Source organism: Esox lucius, chromosome 20 (assembly GCF_011004845.1).
Source record: "Esox lucius isolate fEsoLuc1 chromosome 20, fEsoLuc1.pri, whole genome shotgun sequence".
In the NCBI taxonomy this organism is placed as follows: Eukaryota; Metazoa; Chordata; class Actinopteri; order Esociformes; family Esocidae; genus Esox; species Esox lucius.
The window spans coordinates 20,734,397-20,761,670 of record NC_047588.1 but is presented as its reverse complement, the minus strand read 5'-3'; the positions used below and the strand labels follow the sequence as shown (position 1 = coordinate 20,761,670).

Below are 27,274 nucleotides of genomic sequence, written 5' to 3'. Positions count from 1 at the left end.
CACCTTTAATTGCCATTTTCACCTGTGTGTAACCTTGTGTGTCTGTAACAAGGCCAAACATTCAAGGAGCCAAATATGATCAGTCATATTTTCAACATCAATGCCAAAATGTGTCCAGAGAACACATTTCCACTGCTCCAGAGTCCAGTGGCGGTGTGCCTTGCACCACTCCAGCCTGGGCTTGGCATTGTGCATGCTGATTTGCACACAGCTGCTCGGCCATGTAAACCCATTATGTGAAGTTCTTGACCCCCAGTTGTTGTGCTGATCTTGCTTCCAGAGGCAGTTTAGAACTCTGGTGAGTGATGCAATGGTCAGGACAATGGCAAATCTTACTCAGCACTTGGCTGCTCCACTGTGAGTTTGCGTGGTCTACCACTTCATGGCTGGGCTGTTGTTGCTCTTAGACACGTCCTAGGGCAGATCTAGTGTGGCAGAAATTTCACAAACTGACTTGTGCCATGCTTAAATTCAATGAGCTCTTAAGTACAACCCATTGCACTACCAATGTTTTTTATGGAGATTCCATGGCTATGTGCTGGATGTTATGCACCTGTGAGCAATGGCTGTGCCTTTAACACCTAAACTCCATAATTAGTTGGGGTGTCCACATACGTCTGGCCATATAGTATAGCTTTATGTTGGTTCATTTTTAGCAACAATTTAAATAATTGACAAACACATATTGTAGTACTTTCTTGAGATCTATAAATAATAAAAAGTAAAATGTACACATTATTTAGTATTATCAGATGATATTGCATAGGCTATAGCTTGGCCTATCAGTTAGGTTTATATAGTATTAGCTGGTTGGCAAATCATTACAATACCGAATTTTGCGTTTTGCTGTCCATGGAACTAAGGTAAACAATCAATTTCTGGAGGCAAATTATTATAAATGTTATTCTCCACGCGCTCATAAAAATCCGTTTATAAACATGTGACAGGACCTGTGGTTTTTCGAAAAGCCTTTGCAAATCAAACATTCACCCAGGTTAGTTAACTGCGATTCACACACTGGTCCTGGCCTTACAATGAATACGCAGGACCTCCCTCTAAAGTAGGGGGCCTTATTAGAATGGGCACGCGCTCTATAAACTCCATGTTCGTTCTTCAGGCATTTCAAATGTATCTGGATCGTTCAGCCTCCTGTTGAAATATTTGCCCTGTTATTCTTAGGACGTGTTTTCTGGATTTGTTTCATTATCCAGGCAGCAGTGTTTGTGCCATACATTCTTATTTCTTTTACTTCATATTGGGACTTGAATAGTGACACGCTTGTCTACCGGCAGCGCGCATCCGTCAACCGGACCCGAAAATTGGCCTGCTTGTCAGCCTAGAAGGAAAAAATGAGGAAAGACTCAGCAAGAGAAGAGTGGGATAACCCCACGCAATTTGTTCTAGCGTGTGTCTCATACGCCGTTGGATTGGGGAATGTGTGGCGTTTTCCATACCTGTGTCAAATGCATGGAGGAGGTAAGGAATAGCTTTTATTAGTTTACTTATATCACAGTGTTGTTGAATACGTTTCTGATGTGATTTCTAGAAGGCCTATTAATTATGGTTATGGGACACTTTGATGTCTTACGGATACTGAACACTGTCATGTCATAACACAAAGAGCTGCACATGCGGGTAGCACTTGCTACAAAGTAACAAAAAACTAAAAGCTTAACCAACAACTGGTGTAACCAATTGGATACGTTGTATACGCAGGTCCAACTTGGGAAAATCTAGACAGTTAGCATTGATTTGTATTTGCAATTACATTTTGGAGTATTGAACGACACACAACATGATAAATGATTAACATCAAATTCTCCCGTCCATGATTTACCACTCATGACTTAACTGGCTATGTGCTGTTAGGCCTACTCCCATAATTGCTACTGTAAATTGACTAGCTGCTTTTGATTCAATTCTTTTTTTTCTCGAACTTGTTAAATGACACACATCTAATAATCTATTTTGCTTCTAGTGTAGTGTTTGATATGACCTACAATCTTATTGAAATATTACCTGGCGACATGTCAAACTTTTCGATAAATCTGTACATCGTAACTTATTGTTGGGAATGTATCGAAAATAATGTAGGCTAAATCAGCTTACACAAATGACGTCCCCCATGTAACTCTCACAGAAAACACTGTATGTCACCATTATTCTATAAAACCCTAAGGCATTATCTTCTATTGGGATAAGATTCCCTGGGGGGCAACCCCATGGGGGGGGCTCTGTTCTACATGGAGCTAGCCACCCCAGTAATGTTAGATCAACTCTCCACTCTCAGCCCCTACCTCAGGAACATCATGAATGCATTACTCCCCAGTACCCAAACACCCGACTTCTAAACACCTGTTTAACCCACCTGATTTTCATCAGTGGTCCATTATTTAGTTCAGTTTGTGTCATCCTTTCTTTGTGAGGTATTGTTTGTATTGGTTACGACATACTAAGCCGTTTATTGCAATTCTCTAGTTTTCATCATTTACAAGTGTACCAACCAGTTTCTTCCTGTTATCTCCTACTCTCAATTACCTGTTTTTTTACCATTGCCTATCTGATCTCCCGTGTACCGAACTCTGCCTGCCTGTCCTCTAGTTTTTGCCTTTTGGAATTAAATATACACTGCATTTGGTTCCCCGTGTCATATTCGTTACAAGTAACTGGAAAAATGCCCCTTTTCTAAAAAATACATTAGATAAAATACAAATTAATCTGTCATTTGTAGGCATATATTATACTTTATAATCCTTTAACCTAAGCATGGCCATCTTCAACATACAAAAAAATCACTCAACTTAAAAATGTTTGTCAGTAAATAGACATTGATCTTAGGGGGGTGTATTTCCCCAAACTAAACTACAGTTCTTAGCTTCTTTACAGTACGATAGTTATATATTTTGATAAACAAGACTTGTAAGATTTGCGTTTGTCATACATTTATTTATAGTGTGAACGGGTGTTAATGTAAAAAGGCTAAGATAATGTGGGACACTACCCATTAATTAAACATTTTCCAGCAAAATCGACTAAGTGAAACTAACACTGCAATGTCTATTAATGACTTGGTTGTTGACATTTGCCCTCTAATTTCATAGTTATACCAGCCTTGATTAGCTCTCGCAGAATTTAAAAGAAGAGACACTTGGTTAACAAGCAGTCTACATCTTTCAATATATCAGATAGAACAATGAGCACGGGCAAGAGATTTAGTTTTCGCTGTCGCGCTGCTTCTAAATAAATGCAGAACTTCACTCAAAGCCATGTCTCAAGTCATACAGCTAATGCCCCAGATTTGAATGCATTTTATTTGATTAAATAATGACAAAGGAGTTGAATGCATGTTAGTCAAGACTTGAATCACAGATATTTTTTTTGGTCTAATTTAGTTCAAACAAAATTAATCTATTTAATCAGTTATTGTTTTGTCAATTGCCACTGAAAAACAGATGTTTAACAAATATTTTTTGCAACAATTTTAGTTGATTAAATTAAAACGAGAAGACAAAACAATCATTATTGTTTATGATAAAAACGGTTGTTGCTAAAGTTACTCTGTTTATAAACTACTTCAATTTAAACTGAAATTGTCCAACATGAACTGCACTGGGTAGTTACCTAGCCTAAATCATTTGTTAGCTACATAGCAAGCTGAAAACATGTCTCCTGCATCATGCATTTGCAACGGAAATTGTGTCCAATTACTTTTCCTTATCACTTCCATTCTTGTGCTTGTGATAAATAGGTGCTATTAATCTATTTTAATGTTAGATACTATATTTCAACATCTGAATAAAAAGTTATCCTCATGTTATTTTGCTCATCAACAAATTGTTATTCAGACTGTAACCAAGAGCCACCCAGCAATCCTAGCCCTGGGACCAGGGGTGAAGATAGCTCTGTGTCCAGCACCTACTAAGGTCCTGCACCTAGCACTAGCCCTATCTTTGAGCAGTCTGTCACCCTGGTCTCTCCACTATGGGCTTGCCTACATTACACTAGATTCAAAGACATATAAAAAAAAACTCAAGACGCTGGATTTTTTTGTTGTGTCAACTTGCAAATTTTGATAGCTCGAGACACCACCTTTGGAGGTAGTGTGCACCACATTTTCAATAGAACCCCTTTGGAAGATTGGAAGTGTGAAGACAATTCTGTTGGAACTGTTCCAAGGTTCTGGGCAGCGCACATGTATGTCACTTGATTTTCCTGTGACTAATGGCCACAATCCTGTGTAGTTCATCTCAAACATGCTGGTGTAAATTCAAACGCTATGGACAAGTGAATTCTGATGTACAAACATGCAAGCACATGTGCTAATGGATTTATCACATCTATGTTTGTGCCAATCAACATCATTTTGAAAATGCTAGGTCTCCACAGCAAGACACACCATTCAGGTTTGGTCACCATATCGTACATTACAGAACCAAGCTTGACTTGGGCTAAAATAAGAGCAGGAACTGTCAAATCCCACATAAGACTATGTTCATCAAAATGTATGTGTTAATAAGGATTGCTCCAATTAGGCTTTCTGTTTTGCCTAAAAAGGAACTGGAATGCTATTTGCCTAAATTTAGAAGTACCGGAACGCTGTTCTGGACTGTTCCGGCCCAAGTCAAGCACTGAATCTTAATCAGATGTATGTGTAAATGCATTTAGATATTCTTGAGTTATACAAAATTGTTCAGACCTAAACTACAATAGTGTTTTCAATCAGTTTAGATAATTCATTTAGATAAAACACGAAGTATGGCCAAATTTCAACTCTCAAGCTTTGGACAACAAAAAACGACAGTTGTGCTGACCCCAGCCTCATGTGGCAGTTTGGATTGGCCAGGGAATTTTATATGCACAAATATGCAAGCACAGTTATTCATGGAATTTAGGTCTCTGTATGTGCCAGTCAAAGTAATTTTGAAAAGGCACAACATTCACCCAGGTTTTGTCAAAATATACATGGAAGTGCCAAAGAATTTGTACCTGACTCGTGAAACTTACAACCAGTTACATTGTTTCCCTTCTGATTTCATTGTGGGGGACAATAAGATGCAAATTCCATAGAACCAAGAAACCAGCCAAACCCCAGAGAGACACACAAAATCCTATGAAACACCCATCCAACGTCCATCCGAAGCATACCACATCATCTGTAATACACTGTGGAGGCAGTGTGATGGCATGGGCATGCATGGCTTCCAATGGCACTGGGTCATTAGTTTTTATTGATGATGTGACAGAAACAGCCGGATTAATTCTCAATCGAGCATGCATTTTACTTGCTGTAGACAAAATTTAAGACAGAAATACCCATGAACAACCAATAACTGAAGACAGCTGCAGTAAAGGCCTGGCAAAGCATCCCAAAGGAGTAACATGAGTGTTTGGTGATATCCATGCATTCTTCAAGCAGTCATTTAAATTTTTGAAAAAGTATTAAAAATGAAAATTTTATTTGTGTTTAAATTGTATTTATGATTGTGTTAATAATACCTAAACGTTTCATACCACATTTCTGTTCAACCCCTTGAATTAAAGCTGAATGTCTGCACTTCAATTGCATCTCAGTTATTTCATTTAAAATCCATTGTGTTGGCGTACAGAACCACAATTATAAAAATAGTGTCAGTGTCCAAATATTTCCAGCCCTAAATGTAATTGCAAAGTTTTACAATCAGCAAGAGTCAACACAGGCTTTTGTTGTCTTCCTTTTTTTTCACATTTTTGGAGAAAATGGTAATGTGAGTCCTTGATGAATCAACTTGACACTGACAGATATAAGAAAAGTTATATTTAAATTATCTCTTCTAATTCTACCTCATAAAATGTTCAACCTATTGATTGTTCTACCTTTTTAATGTTCCTTCTTTGTTGTTATTAGTATTTTTTCCTTTTTTCATGCAAAGTATGACAATGTAGATTGCAATGTCTGCAATAATGCATGATCCTCTTTAAAATGGCTTGGACCTATGATGCTCCTGTTTAAAGCACCACCGCAGACTTACACCAGTGACAGGACTCCATGCGTATAAAAAGTAAATAGATATGTATTACATTTGACACTTGACAATATTTATTTATTTTACAATTTAAAGCCTTTTTTTTGTGCAACCACTTGAGGAATCAAAGTTTTACAGTTTAGAAAATGTATTTATTCCTATTCACATCAAACTATTTACTTCTATCTAATCCTTATCCGATTATACAAGCTGCTTGTGAACAGCCATTAACAAAGGTTCATTACAGTTGAGGGAAGGTAGCATGAAACATTTGAGAGCTAGCAGCAGGGAATCTTCGGTGAAATTGCTTATCTTAAGGACAATGACATAAATTAATGAATGACAGGCCAGAGGGGAAAGGAATTAACAATAAAATTAATGAATCCCAAAATGGTTTCAAGCCATTACCTATTCCAGTGACTGACCCGTCTCTAGACTATCTTTGACTCTGGGTTTGGGTCGCTGAGCATGTCGCCTTGACCACTTGCCTGATTATTGTAATTACTATCCACAACTCAGGCATGCAGACTGGAAATAAGAGGAGAAGGGTGCTGCGTACTGTAACATACTTGCTTTCATTTACCAGACTGGCAAAATTGCCATCAGTATTAAGAAAGCAAGAGATAAAATGAAGTACAAACAGCTTTCTTTGGACAACTTGATCGGTTGTCTTCCTCTAAATAATGATTATTTAGAGGAAGACAAACTATGCAACAGAATATAGGGACACCACTTTAATTATTTAGTAAATAATACAGAACTATTCAAATGAGACACTTTTTCTGGGTATCATGTCAGTGTGGATCTCAGTGTACAGTTCATCTTATAAATTGTGTGTGTGTGTGTGTGTGCTTTTGTCTCTGCTACTGCTGGTGCAGGTGTTATTGTTTAATTTAAATGGTAAAATATACAGTACAGTATGTCATTTGTCTGTCCTAAGGTGGGTTCCTCATACCATACATAATTATGTTGGTCCTGGAGGGGGTGCCTCTGTTCTACATGGAGCTAGCCATTGGCCAGAAGATGCGTCTGGGCAGCATTGGAGCATGGAGTGCTATTAGCCCATATCTGGGGGGAGTGGGTGAGTACTATATAAATACACTCACCTAAAGGATTATAGGAACACCTGTTCAATTCCTCATTAATGCAATTATCTAATCAACCAATCTCATGGCAGTTGCTTCAATGCATTTAGGGGTGTGGTCCTGGTCTAGACAATCTCCTGAACTCCAAACTGAATGTCAGAATGGGAAAGAAAGGTGATTTAAGCAATTTTGAGCGTGGCATGGTTGTTGGTGCCAGACGGGCCGGTCTGAGTATTTCACAATCTGCTCAGTTACTGGGATTTTCACGCACAACCATTTCTAGGGTTTACAAATAATGGTGTGAAAAGGGAAAAACATCCAGTATGCGGCAGTTCTGCCACTTGCAGGTGCCATGGTAACGAGATTATCAGTGTTATTCACTTCACCTGTCAGTGGTCATAATGTTATGGCTGATCGTTCTATATTTCTTTATATATATATATATTTCGCTGCACATAGGGTACTGTAAATGTATGGATGCACAATGACTAGAATGACTACATGACATGTGAATATATAGGTTTGCAACATTTATGACAGTGTTTTGGTGAGAATTATTTAAAAAGAAAATCTGGATCCTTTAATCATTGGTAAAATATACAAATCTCAGTTATTGAGCTAAATTTTATAAAACCTAAAAAGTCAACTACTACCTGAGTTACCTCCACTTTCACTTTTCAGAAGCAGAAGTATATAGGCACGGGATACATATTTTAAATGTATACACTGTATGAACGTTGCTATGGCTGCTCAGATCCCTGCCCTAAACTGCTTATAGTTTAAAGCGGAGATTTGCAATATGCATTGTGGTAAACAAAATAATACTCTGTTGTTCTAGTTCGCATGTAACATTGTGCAATGATGTCCAGGGAAAGGTTTCTCACTGATGTAAGGAAAATCTGGATTGTAATATCGTAATCTGTTGCCTGTTCCAGGTCTGGCCAGTGTTGTGACTTCCATGTACCTGTGCCTCTATTACAACGTCATCAATGCATGGAGTTTCTGGTACCTCTTCCATTCATTTCAGGTTTGTTTCATCCTAAAAACACCATAATGATGTCAATTTTCACTACAGGAATCAAACCTATTTGACATGCCTTCAGATACCTCATATCAAAAAAGATTTGATAACTTGTTACAATCTAATTACAAGATACATCTTAGCTATGAGCACACACTACTGGTGCTGTGCAGTGTTGTGTTTAGAACCTATGAAAATGCAGTTCGTTTCTTCAGTGCTACCTTTAACATCCTGTGCCTTACCCCGTGCTGTCTCCTCCCCATCTGATCCAGTCGGTCCTGCCCTGGGCAGAGTGCCCAGTTAACAGCAATATGACCGGTCCTATAGAGGAGTGTGAGCGTGCTACTCCTACTCAGTACTTCTTCTACAGAGAGACCCTGGACATCTCTGGGTCCATCAAGGAGAATGGAGGAATTCATACCGGACAGGCGGTCTGCCTTCTGCTGGCTTGGGGGATCGTCTACTTGTTTATTGTCAAGGGTGTCAAATCTACTGGGAAGGTGAGGGGTCAGAGTTATGGTTGCACGATATTGACAAAATGTGACATTGCGATACTGATCATGAATATTGCTTTTGATATTCTTAAAGATATGTAAAAACACAAAACTTATGGGAAATGCATCAAAATAGATTCATAACATATGAAAACAACAAGTTCTTACAACACAAGGGTTTATTTCAACTGACAGTCATCTTGGACTGGTACAACATGAATAAAGACCATGTCTACAGAACAGGACATGTTGTACTGGTTGTACAATAGACCTGCCAAACCTGTCCAAGTTTTTAGAGTATCTGATGCGTTTGAAAAATTGGGGTTTAGAACTGCCATTTGCACTTTCATTTGCCTTCATTGCACATCTATTCATCCCACTTTTACAAGCATTATACTTAATTCTTGTACATTTTCTGCCCTCTTCTATTTGATTAGATTAGGTTCAACTTTACTGTCACTGAACAAGTACAGTACAACATAATGCATTTAGCATCTAACCAGAAGTGCAAATAGAAGGCAGGAAATGTACAAGTATTAAGTATATGTATATTACAAGTGGAATGTATAGATGTGCAATGAAGTCAAATGCAGTACAAATGGCAATATTAAATGTGCAATTAAGGCAAATACAGGAGGGCAGAAAATGTGCAAGTATTAAGTATATGTATGTTACAAGTGGGATGATAGTTGTGCGTGAACAAATGGCAGTTCTAAATGGGATTCTAGATGTGCAGTTGAGGCACATTGAAGGTAGCATGTGCAACCGGGATGCAGAGATAGCCGCAATGAGGTCCCAGAGGTAGACATGCGTATGGAACAATTGTAAAAATGCAAGTACAATGGCAATTTGAGATGTGCAAAGAGGCAAATTTAATGTGCAAGGTGAATGTGGAAGTCAAATGCAGGGATAGCAGCAGTGATGTTCCTGAGGTAGACACGTACCTGTAACAAATGAAAACTTATATGGTTGTTTATGGTTAGTGATAAGTCACAGAGTTCACAGAGGGTTACAGTAGATGGAAAGAAACTGTTCCTGAGCCTGCTTGTGCAGGAGGTCTACGATGGCAGGAAGCTGGGCACCAGTGATGTGCTGGGCAGTTTTCACCACCCGTTGCAGAGTCTTCCATTCGGCAACAGAGCAACCGCTAAACCACACTGGGGTGCAGTTAGTCAGAATGCTCTCGATTGTGCAGTGTAAATTGGGCTTACTTGGAAGGGTAAATGTCGCAGCCCAAGTTGACAGTGCATACAGGCGCTCCATTGAGCAGTATAACAAACAGGTGGAGGAAAAGAGGTACGGATCGTAACTTATTGAACTGTGTGGAAAATGTGAAATCGCACTGCGGGGGCATGACGAGTCGGTGGACTCCCTGAATCCTGGAATTTTCAGATGCATTTTTGAGACTATGTGTGAGGGAGATTCGAGACTTCAGAGGCACTATGACGCTCAGCCCATGTTCAAAGGGACATCTAGCACTGTACAAAACGAACTGTTAGATTGTATGTATAAAGTGTACAGGGAGGATATAGCCAAGCAAGTGGACGAGACATAATTTGTTGCCATACAGGCAGGTGAGACAACTGATGTCTCCTGTAAATCACAAGTGGTGGTTGTGTTGTGTTACATGTTGCCTAACAATACAGTGACAAAGAGGTTTTTGGAGTTTGTGGAAGTCAAAGATAAAACTGGACTCAGCCTCTCTAATAGCATCAAGGGTGTGCTGGAACCACTGAAGCTGGAAGAAAAGCTGATTGCTCAGACTTATAATGGTGTGGCTGTAATGAGTGGAAACGTCCGAGGGGTACAGACGCTAATGAAAGAGAAATACCCACATGCCCAGTTTGTTCACTGATATGCTCACCAGCTGAATCTGACCTGGAAGCAACTTTTTTCAGCAAGTATCAGCATCCTGAAGGTGTGTTTTGCACCGAGGCAGTGTGCACGCTAGGTTCGACTGAAGCCAGGGCTCGAGAATAACGATGGCCTGATGGCCCCGGGCCAGTAAAAACTCAATTCGGAACTAATCTAACTAGCAAGTCACTGTCCCAATCGGGCCACCGCAAAACAAAAATAGAGATTGTAAAATAATAATCGCATTATAAACTCGATATCCTCCAGTTGTTTCGCAATGTGGCACACGCACTAAACTACCCTGCAGTTCCTTTAGTGCGCTAGCTGTTGACTAGTCAAGAGTTGAGCAGTGATGTGTCACTCAACTGAAGATGGCAGTGAAGAGTAACTACGAGCTCAAATGTTTTACCTCAGTGCAAAAAATAATGTACCCATTTCCACGTCAATGGAACTCAGATGCACTGTCGTCTGTCCTATGTTCCCAGCTAGATCGGACAAATTTCTGGGTCTTTACAAAGGCAATGACAACTTTCGCAAACAATCCCCGACCAGCCATGCTAATAGCAAATAGCACCTGGTCAGCATGACAGCCAAGCGGATTGCTGACAACCCGCTTTCAGAGCCTTTGGTTGTATCCGGAATTGAAATACAGATGCCCATTGGGTGATTGCACGACATAACAACCACATACCTACCCAGCAAACAATATTACGCTGTCACGACGTAGCGAGACAGTCAGTTTTCGTACCGGTTATGTAACTATCTGACGTGGCAGCAACCGTAAAAGTGAAGTTCCTATTTTGGTTGCTATTTCGTCACTTGTACGTCGTGACAACGTTATGTAATTAAGGTTGCTTATCCGTCATTTGCTGACCATTGGCAGGTTTGCAGTATTCAGTTATGCAATGCTTATTCGGTTATGCAATGCGCACAGCTATGGTAGCTAGCCTACCTGTTACCTTCTACTCCTGGTACTCTGCAGCATCAACCATATCCCATTAACATGGTGGTTCTATTTTTCAAAAAAGTTAACTCAGTTTGCTTTCTGCCTTATATTCCTACATTCCACAATGTTCCTGCGGATTTTTCAAGTACATGTCAATATACACTCACCTAAAGGATTATAGGAACACCTGTTCAATTTTTCATTAATGCAATTATCTAACCAACCAATCACATGGCAGTTGCTTCAATGCATTTAGGGGTGTGGTCCTGGTCAAGACAATCTCCTGAACTCCAAACTGAATGTCAGAATGGGAAAGAAAGGTGATTTAAGCAATTTTGAGCATGGCAATGGTTGTTGGTGCCAGACGGGCCGGTATTTCACAATCTGCTCAGTTACTGGGATTTTCACGCACAACCATTTCTAGGGTTTACAAAGAATGGTGTGAAAAGGGAAAAACATCCAGTACTCGGCAGTCCTGTGGGAGAAAATGCCTTGTTGATGCTAGAGGTCAGAGGAGAATGGGCTGACTGATTCAAGCTGATAGAAGAGCACCTTTGACTGAAATAACCACTCGTTACAACCGAGGTATGCAGCAAAGCATTTGTGAAGCCACAACCTTGAGGCGGATGGGCTACAACAGCAAAAGACCCCACCGGGTACCACTCATCTCCTCTACAAATAGGAAAAAGAGGCTACAATTTGCATGAGCTCACCTTCTTCAAAATTGGACAGTTGAAGACTGGAAGAATGTTGCCTGGTCTGATGAGTCTCGATTTCTGTTGAGACATTCAGATGGTAGAGTCAGAATTTGGCATAAACAGAATGAGAACATGGATCCATCATGCCTTGTTACCACTGTGCAGGCTGGTGGTGGTAGTGTAATGGTGTGGGGGATGTTTTCTTGGCACACTTTAGGCCCCTTAGTGCCAATTGGGCATGGTTTAAATGCCACGGCCTACCTGAGCATTGTTTCTGACCATGTCCATCCCTTTATGACCACCATGTACCCATCCTTTGATGGCTACTTCCAGCAGGATAATGCACCATGTCACAAAGCTCGAATCATTTCAAATTGGTTTCTTGAACATTACAATGAGTTCACTGTACTGAAATGGCCCCCACAGTCACCAGATCTCAACCCAATAGAGCATCTTTGGGATGTGGTGGAACGGGCGCTTCGTGCCCTGGATGTGCATCCCACAAATCTCCATCAACTGCAAGATGCAATCCTATCAATATGGGCCAACATTTCTAAAGAATGCTTTCAGCACCTTGTTGAATCAATGCCACGTAGAATTAAGGCAGTTCTGAAGGCGAAAGGGGGTCAAACCCAGTATTAGTATGGTGTTCCTAATAATCCTTTAGGTGAGTGTAATCTCCTGCTCTTTTTAAAGCACAAACCACATAGTCAACCCTACTAGGTATTTTGCTCATGTAGTCATTTCCCAACAAACAATACTGCATTGTCATGGCATACTGACAAGGTAACTTACAATACTGTTAGATCATCAGTCCAGGTATTTTCTCCTAACAAAGTACCTGACATAATATAGAAGAGCCCCATATGAAATGTAGTAAAAAATAATATAACATTTACAAACAATCCACTATATGTAAAAATGTATGTAATTAAAAACTCATTTTATTAATCACCCACCTCACACTCTCCCAAGTTGGACAACGGTACAGAAATTAAAATCAGAACTGTGTTGGACTTCAAAACAAACAGGAATTATAAAGTGGGAAACTCCACCTAGTTCACTAAAATTAAATTGCAGGTCTTCAATGGCAATAACCAGGCTAAACAATTACTTTTTCCACTAATAGTTATATCCTTCCCAAATCACTGAAATTGAAACTATCAACTGATCAAATAGGAGATATTATCAAACTGGCCATTTTGACAAATAATTAAAATATAAGAACATAAGCCTATATTATCATTGGGTTCTTCTAATGGTGAGAAATTGTGAAAATTCATGAGTTTTTTTTCAACTATAAACTGATCAAACAAGAAGAAATATTATCCAACCATCAAAATACAATAACACAAGCAAAAATGGAAGCTTTACTCTTCCTCGTTGTCGAAATGAGTCTGAGTGGTCATCAATTCTATCTTCACCTTCCTTTGTTGTTGGGACCCAGAACTGCACCTGATCATGGACAATGAAAACCAGTTTAATAAGAGTATAAAAGTGTCCACAATCTGATTCAGTTATTTCATAATAATTTTATTATATCACTTTTACATTATTATAAAAATGTCTGGTTGAATCATGCTTTGTGTGAACTCAGTAAATATCTTTACATTTGAGTACTTATGAGGTGACTCAATGATTAAACAGCTCGGGAAAAAATTAAGAGACCACTCCTAATTTTTCTTAAATCAGCATCTCTACATTTATGGCAGCCATTCCATTCCAGTGTCTGTTAAATTCCTACACAGGCACACCTCTTTTTACTTAATGAGGTACTGATTAGGTGATTACTTGAACCAAATCTAATGACTTCATCTAACCATTAGATGACAAGGTGTTGGGCAAAGCTGAAAATAGTCAGAGAAGATGACCTTACTCCATTCCTCTACGGTCCAATCCTTATGGCCACTTCAGCCTGGCTTTTCCTTAATGAATGGCTTTTTCCTAGCTTTCCACGACTTCAGCCCTGCCCCTAGGAGCCTGTTTCAAACAGTCCTTGCCGTGCACTTCACCCCAGCTGCTGTTTGCCATTTTTGTAGGTCACTTGATGTCATCTTATGGTTGAGTGGCATTTGAATGAGTTGATGTCCGTTTTCGCCCTCTGCCAGTCTGTAACTTCATTGTCCCCAATGTCTGTTGCTTGACCTTGTTCTTATGAACCGCTGTCTTTGAAATGTTCAGGATGGAAGCAACCTGACGCTCACTGTATCCCTCTGCCAGTAAAGCCACAATTGAACCCTTCTTTTCTTCACTCAAAGCTTTTCTTTTCATTTCTTTTGTCATGCTGAATAGTTCTTTTTTAATTTAAATTACCTTTGAGGTACTACTTGCACTGTTTTTGCCATCCAGCTGGTTCTATTGCAAGAGGATAGTGATGACCACAGCAGTGGTTATTATACTTTTCCATGTTAAATTAGATTTGGTTCAGGTAATCACCTAATCAGTACCTAATTGAGTAAAATGAGGTGTGCCTGTGTTGGACTTTAACAGACACTGGAATGAAATGTTTGCCATACATGTAGAGATGCTGATTTGGAATATGGTTTCCGATGTGGTGGCAAGTAATGACATCGTAAGCAAACACTGTAGCAACGAATATAGGGGTTTTACATTTCCAGTTGTAGTTATGTAAGATCGTTACCAAACTGGTACGTACGTTTTTACATTGTTAGTACTTCATTAAATTACGTTTCTGCGGAGTCCTGAGCAGGTGAGGAAGATGTGGTCATGCAATTACGTTCGGACAACTTTGTCACAATGTTGTAAGAAGCTAATGTCACAACATGACCAATCCACTAGGTCACGGTTTGTCGTGGTTACGTAATGTGTTTGCTGGTTAGTAACTAACGGACCAGCCGGTCTCCTTGCTTCCTGGGGTGAATTCTTTAGTGTTTTGTTTGAAAGTCAAATGCTTTTTGACTTATCTTTTTATTCATTTTCATAATTAGAAATGTTATGAAAGAAATATAAAAATATTTTGTTTTATATAGTGGCAAAGAAATGCAAAAAATGGTAACATTGAGCCCTGCAAGCAACAGCTCACCAGCGGACAGTGTGCATGTACAGTCACACGCTGCCTAAGTATGCACACACATCACGTGGTATGCTCCTTGATTGGCCGAGCCTGAGCCCAGACTGGACCCATTCAAAAAATTCTGGAGAGACCTGAAAACGTCTATACAGCTACATTGCCCATCCAACCTGAAAGATTTTGAGAGGATCTGCAGAGAAGAACGGAAGCAATTCCCCAAGTACAGTTGTGCCAAGCTCAAGGATGATCAATGGAAACATGATGCACCTGAGTGTCATAGCAATGGTCCTGAATACTTATGTTCATTGGAGTCATTTGCTAAAACCAGTTTATGCATTGTCATTTTTGGTAATGTGTGTAGATTGCTGAGTGAAAATAAATAAGTTAATCTATCGTAGAATAAGGCTTTGACAAAATGTGGAAAAATTTAAGTGGTGTGAATACTTTTCTAATGTACTGTATATGTCAGCTTTAGCTTTAGTAACAAAATCTGTGGATTCGGCCCTTCATGCCAGCGCAGTCTTTTAAGATCTGCATCCCATATGTATGCAAATGCATACTACCTACGCGTCAATACGTGAACACGTTACTAGGCAACACATTTTTGACGCTGCTTGCGTGGACCTGGTGGGGGCGCTGCCCGACACAGTCCTGAGCGAGACCCTTTACCCCAGCTTTTTACACATTTTCCCTAAACCCAGACCAAAAAAAATCACCCCCTTGTATATGTGACATGTTTTGTTTGAAAATAGAACTTGCGTATTAAGGTTACTATAGCTAAATCATTCATCCTCACTAGGACATGTTTCAACAATGTCAAAGTAAATATTGTGCTTCTTAATAAATGTGAATAAATAATAATAAATAAATGTGTTAAATACGCCATAGGCATATATAATCAAGTGGACAAATTCCTAGTTTAGTCAGAATAACTACGAAAAGGTCCGGCAAACAGAACTAAAAAATGTGGGTAATGTGTCAGATAACTGACACATTACCCACATGCGATTGCATCACAATAATACATTTATCTATGAGATCATATAGATCATGCAGCTTTGGATGGTTTAAGACTCTCTGATTCCAGAAGAATCAATTAACCTCAATTCACCCACTGTTCCTGCACATTTTAGGTGGTGTACTTTACAGCCACCTTCCCCTACTTGGTCCTCATCATCTACCTCATTCGTGGGGTCACCCTTCATGGAGCCATCAATGGTGTAATGTATATGGTCACGCCCAAGGTATGAATGATTAGACAAATGTATTTTGTATAAATGTATTTATTAAGTTAATATGGGCATTATTAATGTGTTTTTCAATGCTGAATTCATGTGCTGTCTCAGATGGAACAGCTAGCCAACCCCACAACTTGGATCAACGCAGCCACTCAAATCTTCTTTTCTCTGGGCCTGGGCTTTGGATCCCTCATTGCATTCGCAAGCTTCAACCAGTACAACAACAACTTTGAGAAGCAGGCAATCGTTGTGTCCATGATCAACAGTGGCACTTCCATCTTTGCCAGTGTGGTCACTTTCTCCATCTACGGCTTCAAGGCCACCTTCAATTACGAGAGCTGCCTTGAGAGGTGAGTCCTAGGATGGGGTTGAGGCCTGGGGATGGGGTGACTGTGCCTGGGGTGGTGTTGCTCTAGGTGAGAGTTTGCAGCTGTTAATAAAGACGAGATGAGATAGAGATGGTTGGTTGACGTAAAAAATAAAGAATAGCAGGTATGGGAAATATAGTGATATTCAACATTTTCATATATAAGAACGTATGTCATGACATTTTATGAACAGTTTCATACATTTGAGCCATGAATTTGGTCTCTAGTGTAACATGACAATAATTGTGCATAAAATATAAAACAATACATTTTTTTATGAGAAAATCATTTGTCAACATTATTTCCTCTTTTAAGTAAATGCATTAACTTGTGCAAATTCAGTAGAATAGGGCATCATTTCATATGATTAATGTGAAAATAAAATTGTACAACATCTAGATGTTTTAAAATCATTTGGACAAAACATATTTTTGGAACTCCACAATTCTGACAAAAGTTCCATTATAATTTCTCTGTTTTCTAATGTTACACCAAAGGACATGATGTGTTTCTTCTGGAGCATCGTACGATTAAATGTCGCCCTTACTATCTACCCCTGGAGTTTACATCAGTCATTTTAACAGCTGTGTACACCCCCCTCCCCACCCCATCTAACGCTGGGGCTGTGCTCTACAAAACTTTTTCTAGTTATCGATAGGCTTGAGTGTTTAAATCCGGAGGCTGCCTTTATTGTTGCTGGTGTTTTTAAAGGCGCCAATCCGAAGAAAGTCCTACTGAAGATTTAAAAAACAAATCAACTTCCTGACACGCAGGAAAAACACTCAATGTCTACTCTCCATTTCCTCACGCATATAAGGCCCTCCCCCGTCCTGCTTTCGGCAAATCAGACGACGCATCGATACTGTTGCTCCCTGCTTACAGGCAGAGGCTAAAACAAGAGAAGCCAGTGACGAGGTCCATTCAACGATGGACGGACGAATCGGACACCAATTTACGGGAATGTTTCCTCACCACAGACGGGGAAATGTTCCAAGAGGCATCTGGAGGCCTTATCAATGAATACACAGAGTCAGGGACCGGTTTTATTAGCAAATGTATTGACGACGAAATAATTTCCTAATCAAAAACCGTGGGTCAACAGTGGTATTCATGCCATGCTAAAGGCACAGACTGCAGCATTGAAGTCCGGCAGCAAGGACCATTATAAGAAATCCCGGTATTATCTCAGGAAGGCAATAAAAACTGCAAAAAGTCAATACAGAGTCAAGGTAGAATCTCTCTATTAGGGCTCCAATACCAGGAACATGTGGAGTGGTCTGAGAACCATCACTGACTATACAGGCAATACAGGTGGTGTGGGGGAAGTGCCGGCTTCTCTCCCAGAGGAACTGAACTCTTTCTATGTTCGCTTTGAGAACATCACCCCTTGCATGGATACTCAAATGGACCAGGATGGCTGCCCTTTCCAAATGACCAGGTCAGATGTATGTAAAGCCCTAAAAAGGATTAACACCTGCAAGGCTCCTGGACCAGACAACATCTCAGGCCGTGTTCTCAAGGTCCGTGCTGGTCCCCACCTGCTTCAAAAACTCCATCATTGTTCCTGTGCCAAAAAAACTAAAAGTTCTCTGCATGAATGACTACCGTCCTGTAGCACTCAATCATCATGAAGTGCTTTGAGCGGCTAGTTAAAAAACACATCACAGACTCCATGCCTGCAACACTTGACCCGCTACAGTTTGCCTACAGACATAACAGATCCACAGAGGACGCCATCGCTCTGAACCTCCACTCTGCACTCTCTCATCTGGACAAAAGGAACACATATGTGAGAATGCTGTTCATTGTCTATAGCTCAGCCTTCAAAACTATTTTGGCCCACAAGCTGGCGGTTAAGCTCAGGGATCTGGGTCTCGACCCCACTATGTACAAATGGAACCTGAACTTCCTGACTGGCAGACCCCAGGTGGCACGGATAAGCAATGCCACCTCCTCCTCACTGACTCTGAGTACTGGTTCCCCCCAGAGCTAAACCCGCTCCGGTACTCTCTCTCTTCACCCACGACTGAGTGGCAACTCACGTCTCCAACACCATCGTTAAGTTTGCAGATGACACCACCATCATAGGCCTGACCTCTGACAACGATGAGTCAGCCTATAGGGACGAGGTAAGGTCACTGACTTTGTGGTGTCAGGATAACAACCTCCAGCTCAGTTTCAGCAAAAGGAAGGAGATGATTGTTGATCACAGGAAGCAGCGGCGGGGAGACCACGCCCCCATACACATCAATGGGTCTGCAGTAGAGCGAGTTCACAACATCAGGTTCCTCGGGATCAACATCAGTGATGACTTGACCTGGTCTCATCACTCTAATGTTGTGGTGAAGGAAAAATTAGTGTTACCTTTCAACATTTAACTGTGGGAGTATGTAAACCAAGCATTTCATTGCCGTAACTTTTCTATTGCAAATTATAAATAAACCTTTGAACCTAACTTTTTGTACCATCATAGGACATTTGTTCCTAAGCTTTTCTATGTTTGATGGACCCTGGATTTCTTCTGTTGATAAACTACATGGCCAAAAGTATATAGACATATGCTTGTTGAATGTCGCTTTACAAAATCATGTGGAACCGGTTTGACACCTGTGATGTAGTGTATCCGTGGGGAGGGAATGGAGAAAAAAAAACACAAGCTAAGAAGTAGGACTAATTAAATAAGGACACTTATTAACATTCACAACAAATGTAAACTGTTAAGTATGTTAAAATATAAAACTTCTGTTTTTCATCTACTTTGTTTACTACGTTTTCTATTTATTATATATTCTGTTCATTGTACATTTAAGTTCTGCGTCTTGCTATGAAGATGTTTCTCTTCTCAGGATCTTCTTTCTGTATCTTTTTTCTTTCTGTGCCAGATATTTCTCTGTCTCAAAAGGACAAAAAGTTAATTAGCTTCATGTACCTATGATCATAATTGTCCTGTATTTCAATGTCCAGTGTGTGACATGAAAAAGGTGTCACACCAGAGGACATACAGTACTGTCGCTAGAAAGGACATTTCAATGGACAAAAAATGGGTAGTAATGTGTGAGGGTCTAGTTTTCAATAAAAAAAAAAAATATCATAATCAAAAGCCAATTCAAATATGTTGTCCTATTACAACCCTCTAATTAGGGACTTATTTAAGCCTTGGACACTGGGTAGATGCAGTAAATGTTGAGGTAGAAAAGAAAACCATCAGGGTCTGGACCTCGTAGAGCTACAGCTACCACTGCTTTACATGGTGAGGGAAAAATCTAATAAATGGAAAATCAAAGGATACAACAAAATATTTAAACCACTGGTAAAATTATGAGACCACTGCAAACTGAATGCTTCTGTTCCACACTCAAACCTTTCCTTTTCAACTTTTTTGGAAAAGAAAGAAAAAGGTGCAGTGGTCTCTTAATTGTTTCTGGATCTGTATACTGCCATAGCTACTAAGCACTTTTTAGGGCAAGGTGGAAAGATCTTGACCGGCCAAGTCAATTGCCTGATCTGAATCCAAATGAGCATGCCTTTCAAATGCTGTAAACAAGACTGATGGCAAGAAGATGGCTGCAGTACAGGCCTGGCAGAGCCTCCCCATGGGGAGTATAGTTACAAAATGTGTTATTTTAAAATGGTTTATCTGATAACCATTAAAATTTGAGTGACAGTATATGCGAGAGGTGGCAAGTGCTTGGACTTTGGAATCTGCTCTATACTTTAGATCAGTGTCCGATAGGACCTTTTATGAAACTGATATTTTTCTTCTCCCAGGTTGCGACTGCTACTCCTCAACACATTTGATATAGCAGAAGATGCTATCAGTCTGGAGAATGTACACCAATGGATTGCTGAGCTGAACAGGACACAACCAGAACAGTTTACCAGTCTGCAAGACAGGCTAGAGATATGTGACCTAAAGGCTGAGCTAGACACGGTAGGTAAAACGTTGATGACCACACCAAACTAAAATAAATAAACACAATGTTAAATCTTTTGCTGAATTCTAGTTGGACCACTCAATTTAAACACTTATTTTAGGGTTTGAAACATTTCAAATTACAAATGTTCTGTGCTACAGGCAATAATAAATTTATAAAGCCTGTAGTCATACATTGTTTCTATCTTTTAGTCATAGTTCAAAGTCTCCCTATTCCTATTTATTTTACTCAGGCGGTAGTGGTGCTATTTAGATGTAGCACCTACCATTATGTATCTCAAGAATTACGTTCCCTGGGGACTATTGTAAAAACGGCGATTACGTTCTATGCCAACGTATCTAGCAATTCCATCGGTCAATAACGTTATATTTAGACAAATAAATCAATGTGTATGGTAATAATCCAATAGTTTTGTAGGATGTCACCTATCCAAATAAGGCAATTTGTGTAGACCATCCCCACTCAACATCCCCACTCAACATCCCCACTCAAGCCAAATCAGTTGTTTTTACAATACCAAAACCTGTATGGCCATGTGGCCATTCAAAATGTGGATTGATATATAACATTCTTGACCGACGTAATGGCACTAGATGTGTTGCCATAGAACGTAATCGCATTTTTTACAATAGTTCCCAGGGAACGTAATTCTTAAGATACATGGTAGGCACGTAAACATCTCTCGTTCCATTGGAGGAAAGCGAAAAGTACTTTTCCCACATAAATAATAATATACATTAACTCTCTTCCCACTTTCTCTGTGACTCCTCCTCTTCTCTCTTTGCACCTCCCTCCCTCCCAGGCTGTTGAAGGCACAGGCTTGGCCTTTATAGTGTACAGTGAGGCCATTAAGAACATGCCTATTTCTCAACTGTGGTCTGTGCTCTACTTCATCATGTTACTGCTACTGGGCATGGGTAGTATGCTAGGCAACGTCATCGCTGTTATCACTCCCATCAGTGACTTGAAGTTCTTCAGCCGCTATATGAGCACTGAGACACTCAACGGTGAGAGGCAAGCTTGTGTGTGTAGCGTGCGCGCGTGAGTGAGATTTAAGTCTCACATCCATACTGTGTGCAATTGAAAGGAAGTCTAAAAGTTAAGTGAAACTCAAAAAGGTTGTATTAAGGTTAGTTATAGTGGGTGATAGATTTTATGGTTAGATTTAGCCCTTGGTATTAAGGTTAGAGTTAAGAAATCCTTCTGAATGGTCAAGGGTTTAGGTTAGGGAAAGGCTTAAAACATAACAGAAATCCCATACTTATATCATCAAAATTGTATCACTGCTTGTTACTATGTTTCCACTGTCTCCACTGTGCTGTTTGCTGATTTAGTCGTATTTGGTGTGTCTGTGTGTGACTAACAGGTTTTTCTTTCTTTTAGGTCTGGTATGTTTGTTTTGCCTGCTGCTTGGTCTGGGCTTCACCACTCGCTCCGGTAACTACTGGTTTACCATGTTCAATGATTATGGAGCTACTTTCTCTCTGCTCTTCATCGTCCTCATTGAAGTCATCAGCGTCTGCTACATCTATGGCATCAGCAGGTGTGCATTTCCATGTGTTTTCCCATTAGATCTGTAAACTGGACATTTAGCATGGGTGACATTTTGATGTGCTGATTATTGACACATTCACTACTTAGATATGGCTCAGTTAAGAAGCTTTCTAACTCATAATCACTTTTAGGAAAAAGCTGTTTCCGAAACAGAAAAGACTGACTTTATTACAAGGACAAATACGTTTATATGCTATCTTGGCTGAGGATTTTTTTTTTATGTTTCATATTAAACATTGATTCAAAAGCCATTTCACTTAAAAGTACTTTAAAACATACAGTACACCCAACACAAAAGATTGAGCATGGAGGTAGTGGAATGTGAGGTTTTTAAATGTGAATTATATGAGTATGATTAGGCTGTTGGTCTTAACTGGACACAATGCAGCCTTTATGTTGCACTTTAGAGGCTTGACAGCTTGCTCATACAACTGAAGTAGAGCCCCACATTCTGGATTAGGAAATTGTTTCAAATAATGCCAGCCCAATTATTGTTTCTTTCCCTCTCCAGGTTTGAAAAAGATGTAGAGGACATGTTAGGTCATCGTCCTAACTGGTACTGGAAGATCATGTTGGCCGGAGTCAGTCCCATCCTCCTCATTGCACTGTTCATTTTTTACATGGTCAACTACATCCAGGGAGGGTCTCCCACATACCAGGCCTGGGACAAAGAACTGGTAAGACCTCTCTGTTATTCGCAAATTCCTAATCAATAACCATGTTGTTACAGTGCTCAGTCCAAAGAAGTAGACATATATAATGTTGCACCTGTCAATACACAACACATAAGTGGATGAATCTAAAGCACCTGCAAAGCATATACTCCTTTATATTCTATTCCAGCAGATAGAAACAGTGTTGATCTCTTTCAGGGGAAGTCTGTGGTGCTCGAGTACCCACCCTATGCCCAAGCTTTCATTGGCCTCCTCCTCGTCTCCTCTGTCTGCTGTATCCCGCTGATGGCTTTGTACACCTACTGCAGGAAGAGAAACCCGGCCACTGGGAAGAGAGAGCGCACCATTAGCACTGTGTCAGCATAAAAACAGACACATGGGGAGAAAGTGACACAAAGAGCTGCTACAATATGGCTCTGAGACTAACTGGACCTGCAAGTTTCAATATTGACCGATCAATATCCCCTCGTATGTATCATGGCCCTCAGAACAGTACCTCTTTATCCTGGCATCAGAGACACAAGATCTCTTTATCACTGGGGCTGTCTCATCTACTTTCCCTTTACAGGAGAGTGACAGACTTGTACAAAGCATTAGGCCTAGCTGTCCTTCAGCATCGTGAAAGCTTGGGACAAGAAGGTGCTATTTTCAAAAATAGGATTGTATAGTTGGCTTTTAAGCCATAACTCAAATACGTCAATGTACTTAAAACTCTGAGTCAGTAATGGACTGTTTGTCAGTATTCACACCTTTCTCTCAGCATAGAGCTAAAGTCAATGATTACACTGGGCCATGTGCCCATCACCCCTACTGCAGCACTATTATATATTAAATATAACTTTGTGAAATAAGATGGCAGATTTATGGTTAAAGGTTTTGTCATTATGAACATATATTCGTGAAGCCCATCCCTTGACATGATGTGACATACATTTTCTGTAATTTTGTTTTATTGCCAGAAGGATCATACTTTGGTATTAGCCTTACCGTTTTATATTTCTTGTTCAATTCAATTTGACATTTTATTCATTTAGCAGACATTCTTATCCAGACCAACTTCAGAAAGTAAATTATTCTTAAGACAGCTAGGTGGGAAAAAACACCCAACCTAGTAATAACACCCAGTAATAACTGTGCTCCATTTTGTTTTGTGACTATGACTTCTCAAGAATTTAAGTATGTTTTGCTTTATCCTAATTGCTGTTACTGGTGTTGTTTAGATTGATTGACCTATTGAAATTTAGTGGTCTCTTTCACATTGCCCATTTCATCCTTGTTGTTGTACTAGCTGATTGCCCAGTACTTGTGACTGTGGACTTGGTTTAGTTTCAGTCCAATTTGCAGTATTGCACCTAATTTATCCAGGTATCACTAGGGGTGTGGCCTTAATCCCTTCCCTCCTCTTGCAAATCCGTGGGGGTGTCTCTTCTGTTGTGGCTGGCAATTAACAATCGCTCTCAGTATTTCAGTGCCTGTGGTTTTTCAGCGGCAGCTGACAGTGGCCATCTTGTAAGCAGCTGTGTTCTTACTGGAATGAAGACTTGCTGAAACAAAGACGGTCTGACCAGTTGTTCTGCTGGAGTTAGTTGGGGAAGGATAGAGAGGAAGGCCTTAATATAAAATTTTGTAAGCTTTTTTTTGTTGCTAAGTATGTTTTTGTTTTCCTACACGTAAAACCAATGTGGAATCCCTGGTTTCTGGCAGCCTCCGGAATTGCCAATCTGCTGTCAACAAAGCAGACTTCATCTCAGGCAATGCGCTTAATCTTATCCTCGCAAGATATCGTAACCCAGCTGATCTTACTGCAGCTCCACTCCAGGTCTCTGATCACTACTTTGTTTCATTCTCTATCCCTCTGCTGACTCAACTTCTTCCCAGATAGTAATGCGTAATCTTCATTCCCTACCTCCCTCTACTCTCTTTTCTGTTTTATTATCTCTCCCTTCTACCAACTCCTTTTGCCTCCTGTCTCCTGAGTCCGCCTCCTCAACCCTACGCTTCTCTCTTTCCACCCCTTGGACTATCTCTGTGCCTTGTCCTCTCAGCCAACTCTTTGTCTCCCCTCTCTTCAGACAAAGTCTTGTGTCTAGTGATGTCTGGGCATCCAACAACCTGTCCTCTTGACCTTATCCCTTCCTCCCTTCTCCAGAGCATCTCTGTAGACCTTTTACCTTACCTTACTTTCCTCATCTACTCCTCCCTATCCTCTGACAGTGTTCCCTTCCGACTTCAAGTCAGCTCGTGTTGCCCCCCTCCTGAACAAACCAACTCTTAATCCCTCTGATGTCCAGAACTACAGACCGTTATCCCTTCTTCCTTTTTCCCCCTTTTTAAATAACTCTCTTTTTATCTGTCCCAGAACAATCTTCTGGACCCTAACCAATCATGTTTCAAGACAGGTCACTCGACTGAGACTGGTCTTCTGTCTCACAGAGGCTCCCCGCACTGCCAAAACAAACACTCTTTCCTCTGTTCTTATCCTCCTGGATCTTTCCTCTGCCTTTGACACAGTAACCCACCAGATCCTCCTCTCCACACTCTCAGTGTGTTGGGGGTCTCAGTTGCTGCCCACTCTTGTTTTGCATCCTACCTGGCAGACCGCTCCTACCAGGTTGCATGGAGCGGGTCTTTGTCTGTGCCACATACTCTCACTACTGATGTACTCCAGGGATCAGTCCTTGGCCCACTCCTCTTTTCTCTCTACATAAGGTTACTTGGAACTGTCATATCCACACGTGGCCTGTCCTATCATTGCTACACCGATGACACTCAGCTATTCTTATCATTTCCCCCTTCTGATTCCCAGGTTGCAACACACATACCTGCATGTCTGGCAGACATCTCAGCTTGGTTGTCAGCCCACCACCTCAAGCTTAACCTTGATAAGAAGGAGCTGCTCTTGCTCCCGGGGAAGGCCTACCCGCTCCAAGATCTGTCCATCATGGTTGACAACTCCACTGTGGTCACTTTCCAGAGCTCAAAGAACCTTGCCGTGAAACGTATTATCTGCAAACATCAAAGCAGTGACTTGTTCTTGTAGATTCATGCTTTACAACATCCGCAAAATCCAACCCTACCTTGCACAGGAAGCGGCTCAGGTTCCGATTCAGTAACTCTCCTGTCTGGACTATTACAACGCACAGTTGGTTGGGATCACCATTTGTGCCATCAAGCTCCTGCAACTTATCCAGAGTGCTGCTGCCAGTCTTTTGTTCAACCATGCCAAATTCACCCATGTCACCCATTTACCCACAGCACCTCCCTACCTGCAGGCTATCGCTTGAACCCTACAACCCTTCCCATGCCCTCTGATCTGCCACTTCATGTCTTCTGGCCACCCAAACCTCATGGGTGGGCAGCTTCCGCTCAGCAAAAACTGGCAAAACTCTTCTCTGTGTTGGCACCTCAATGGTGAAACAAACTTCTCCTTGAAGCCAGGACAGCAGAATCCCTGCCAATCTTTTGAGAACAGCTGAAGATCTACATCTTTGATGAGTATCTTAATAAACTTGTGTATCCCCCCCACCCCCACCACCCTAATTTAAACTGAAGGAAAATGTATTCATTATGATTGTCAGATGTTGTTTTTCCAAAACACCTTAAGAAGAATGCACTTACTGTAAGTCGCTCTGGATGAGTGCACTTTTTTTTTTAGGGAACTCTTAAATCACACATCAAGTCTAGATAATCGAAATACATGAAAGGTTAAAAGCTATAGTGTTCATCTTGTACTTCATTGAAAACAAAATGACCAACCGATTTACGGCTGGATCCAAACACACACCGAAAATCTAATTAAACAATTGCAATCACAGGCTGTTCCAACTCAAAATGTTAGTACCCTTCCCCAGATCTATGTCATGCCACAATCCTTTGTTTGTCGACGAACATCATTGCTCGTGTCTCGTCTCTACTTCCGACACATCAACTGCAAGATCCTCCTATTGACATATAAAGCCCTAAACAATACCGCCCCTGCCTACCTCTCCGACCTTCTTCTTCCTCATCAACCAACACACACACTCCGTTCCAGTACTGCAGGCCACCTCATAATCCCCAAGTCCAAGCTCAAAGGCTTTGGTGACAGGACATTCTCAAGGGTTGTTCCTAGGCTCTGGTACTCTCTCCCCAAAACCATCCGTGACTTTGAGACTATCCCCAACTTCCAGCAACGCATCAAGATGCATCTGTTCAAAATTGCCTACCCATAGCCACGCCAAATCCCACACTCTGAATCTTCGTTGTTTTCTCATAGTATTTCTTTTGTTTGTTTTCTGTTCCATGTCACTATGTACAGCGTCTTTGGGTCCCTGAAAAGCGCTATATAAATATAATGTATTATTCTTAACTTCTCAACTGGATTCATGTCTGGGA

At 40.6% G+C, this 27,274-nt stretch overlaps 1 protein-coding gene across 1 annotated transcript; it reads left to right on the top strand.

Moving 5' to 3' along the window:
- The first annotated feature begins 1,073 nt into the window (after window positions 1–1,073).
- Window positions 1,074–26,486, top strand: LOC105019183 (sodium- and chloride-dependent transporter XTRP3). The gene is made up of 11 exons (XM_010885147.4): window positions 1,074–1,476; window positions 6,943–7,083; window positions 8,023–8,114; window positions 8,381–8,608; window positions 16,265–16,375; window positions 16,478–16,719; window positions 20,506–20,668; window positions 21,475–21,679; window positions 22,056–22,215; window positions 22,738–22,903; window positions 23,099–26,486. The coding sequence occupies exons 1-11, from the start codon at window positions 1,350–1,352 to the stop codon at window positions 23,264–23,266; spliced, it is 1,803 nt and encodes a 600-aa protein (XP_010883449.1). The 5' UTR covers window positions 1,074–1,349; the 3' UTR covers window positions 23,267–26,486.
- The last annotated feature ends 788 nt before the right edge of the window (window positions 26,487–27,274 follow it).

Bases quoted from the DNA above. Each gene is read 5' to 3' on its own strand.
- LOC105019183 (XM_010885147.4), top strand. From the start codon at position 1,350: ATGAGGAAAGACTCAGCAAGAGAAGAGTGGGATAACCCCACGCAATTT. The intron at 7,084-8,022 runs GTGAGTACTATA...TGCCTGTTCCAG, and splicing joins CCCATATCTGGGGGGAGTGG to GTCTGGCCAGTGTTGTGACT. The intron at 22,904-23,098 runs GTAAGACCTCTC...GATCTCTTTCAG, and splicing joins AGGCCTGGGACAAAGAACTG to GGGAAGTCTGTGGTGCTCGA.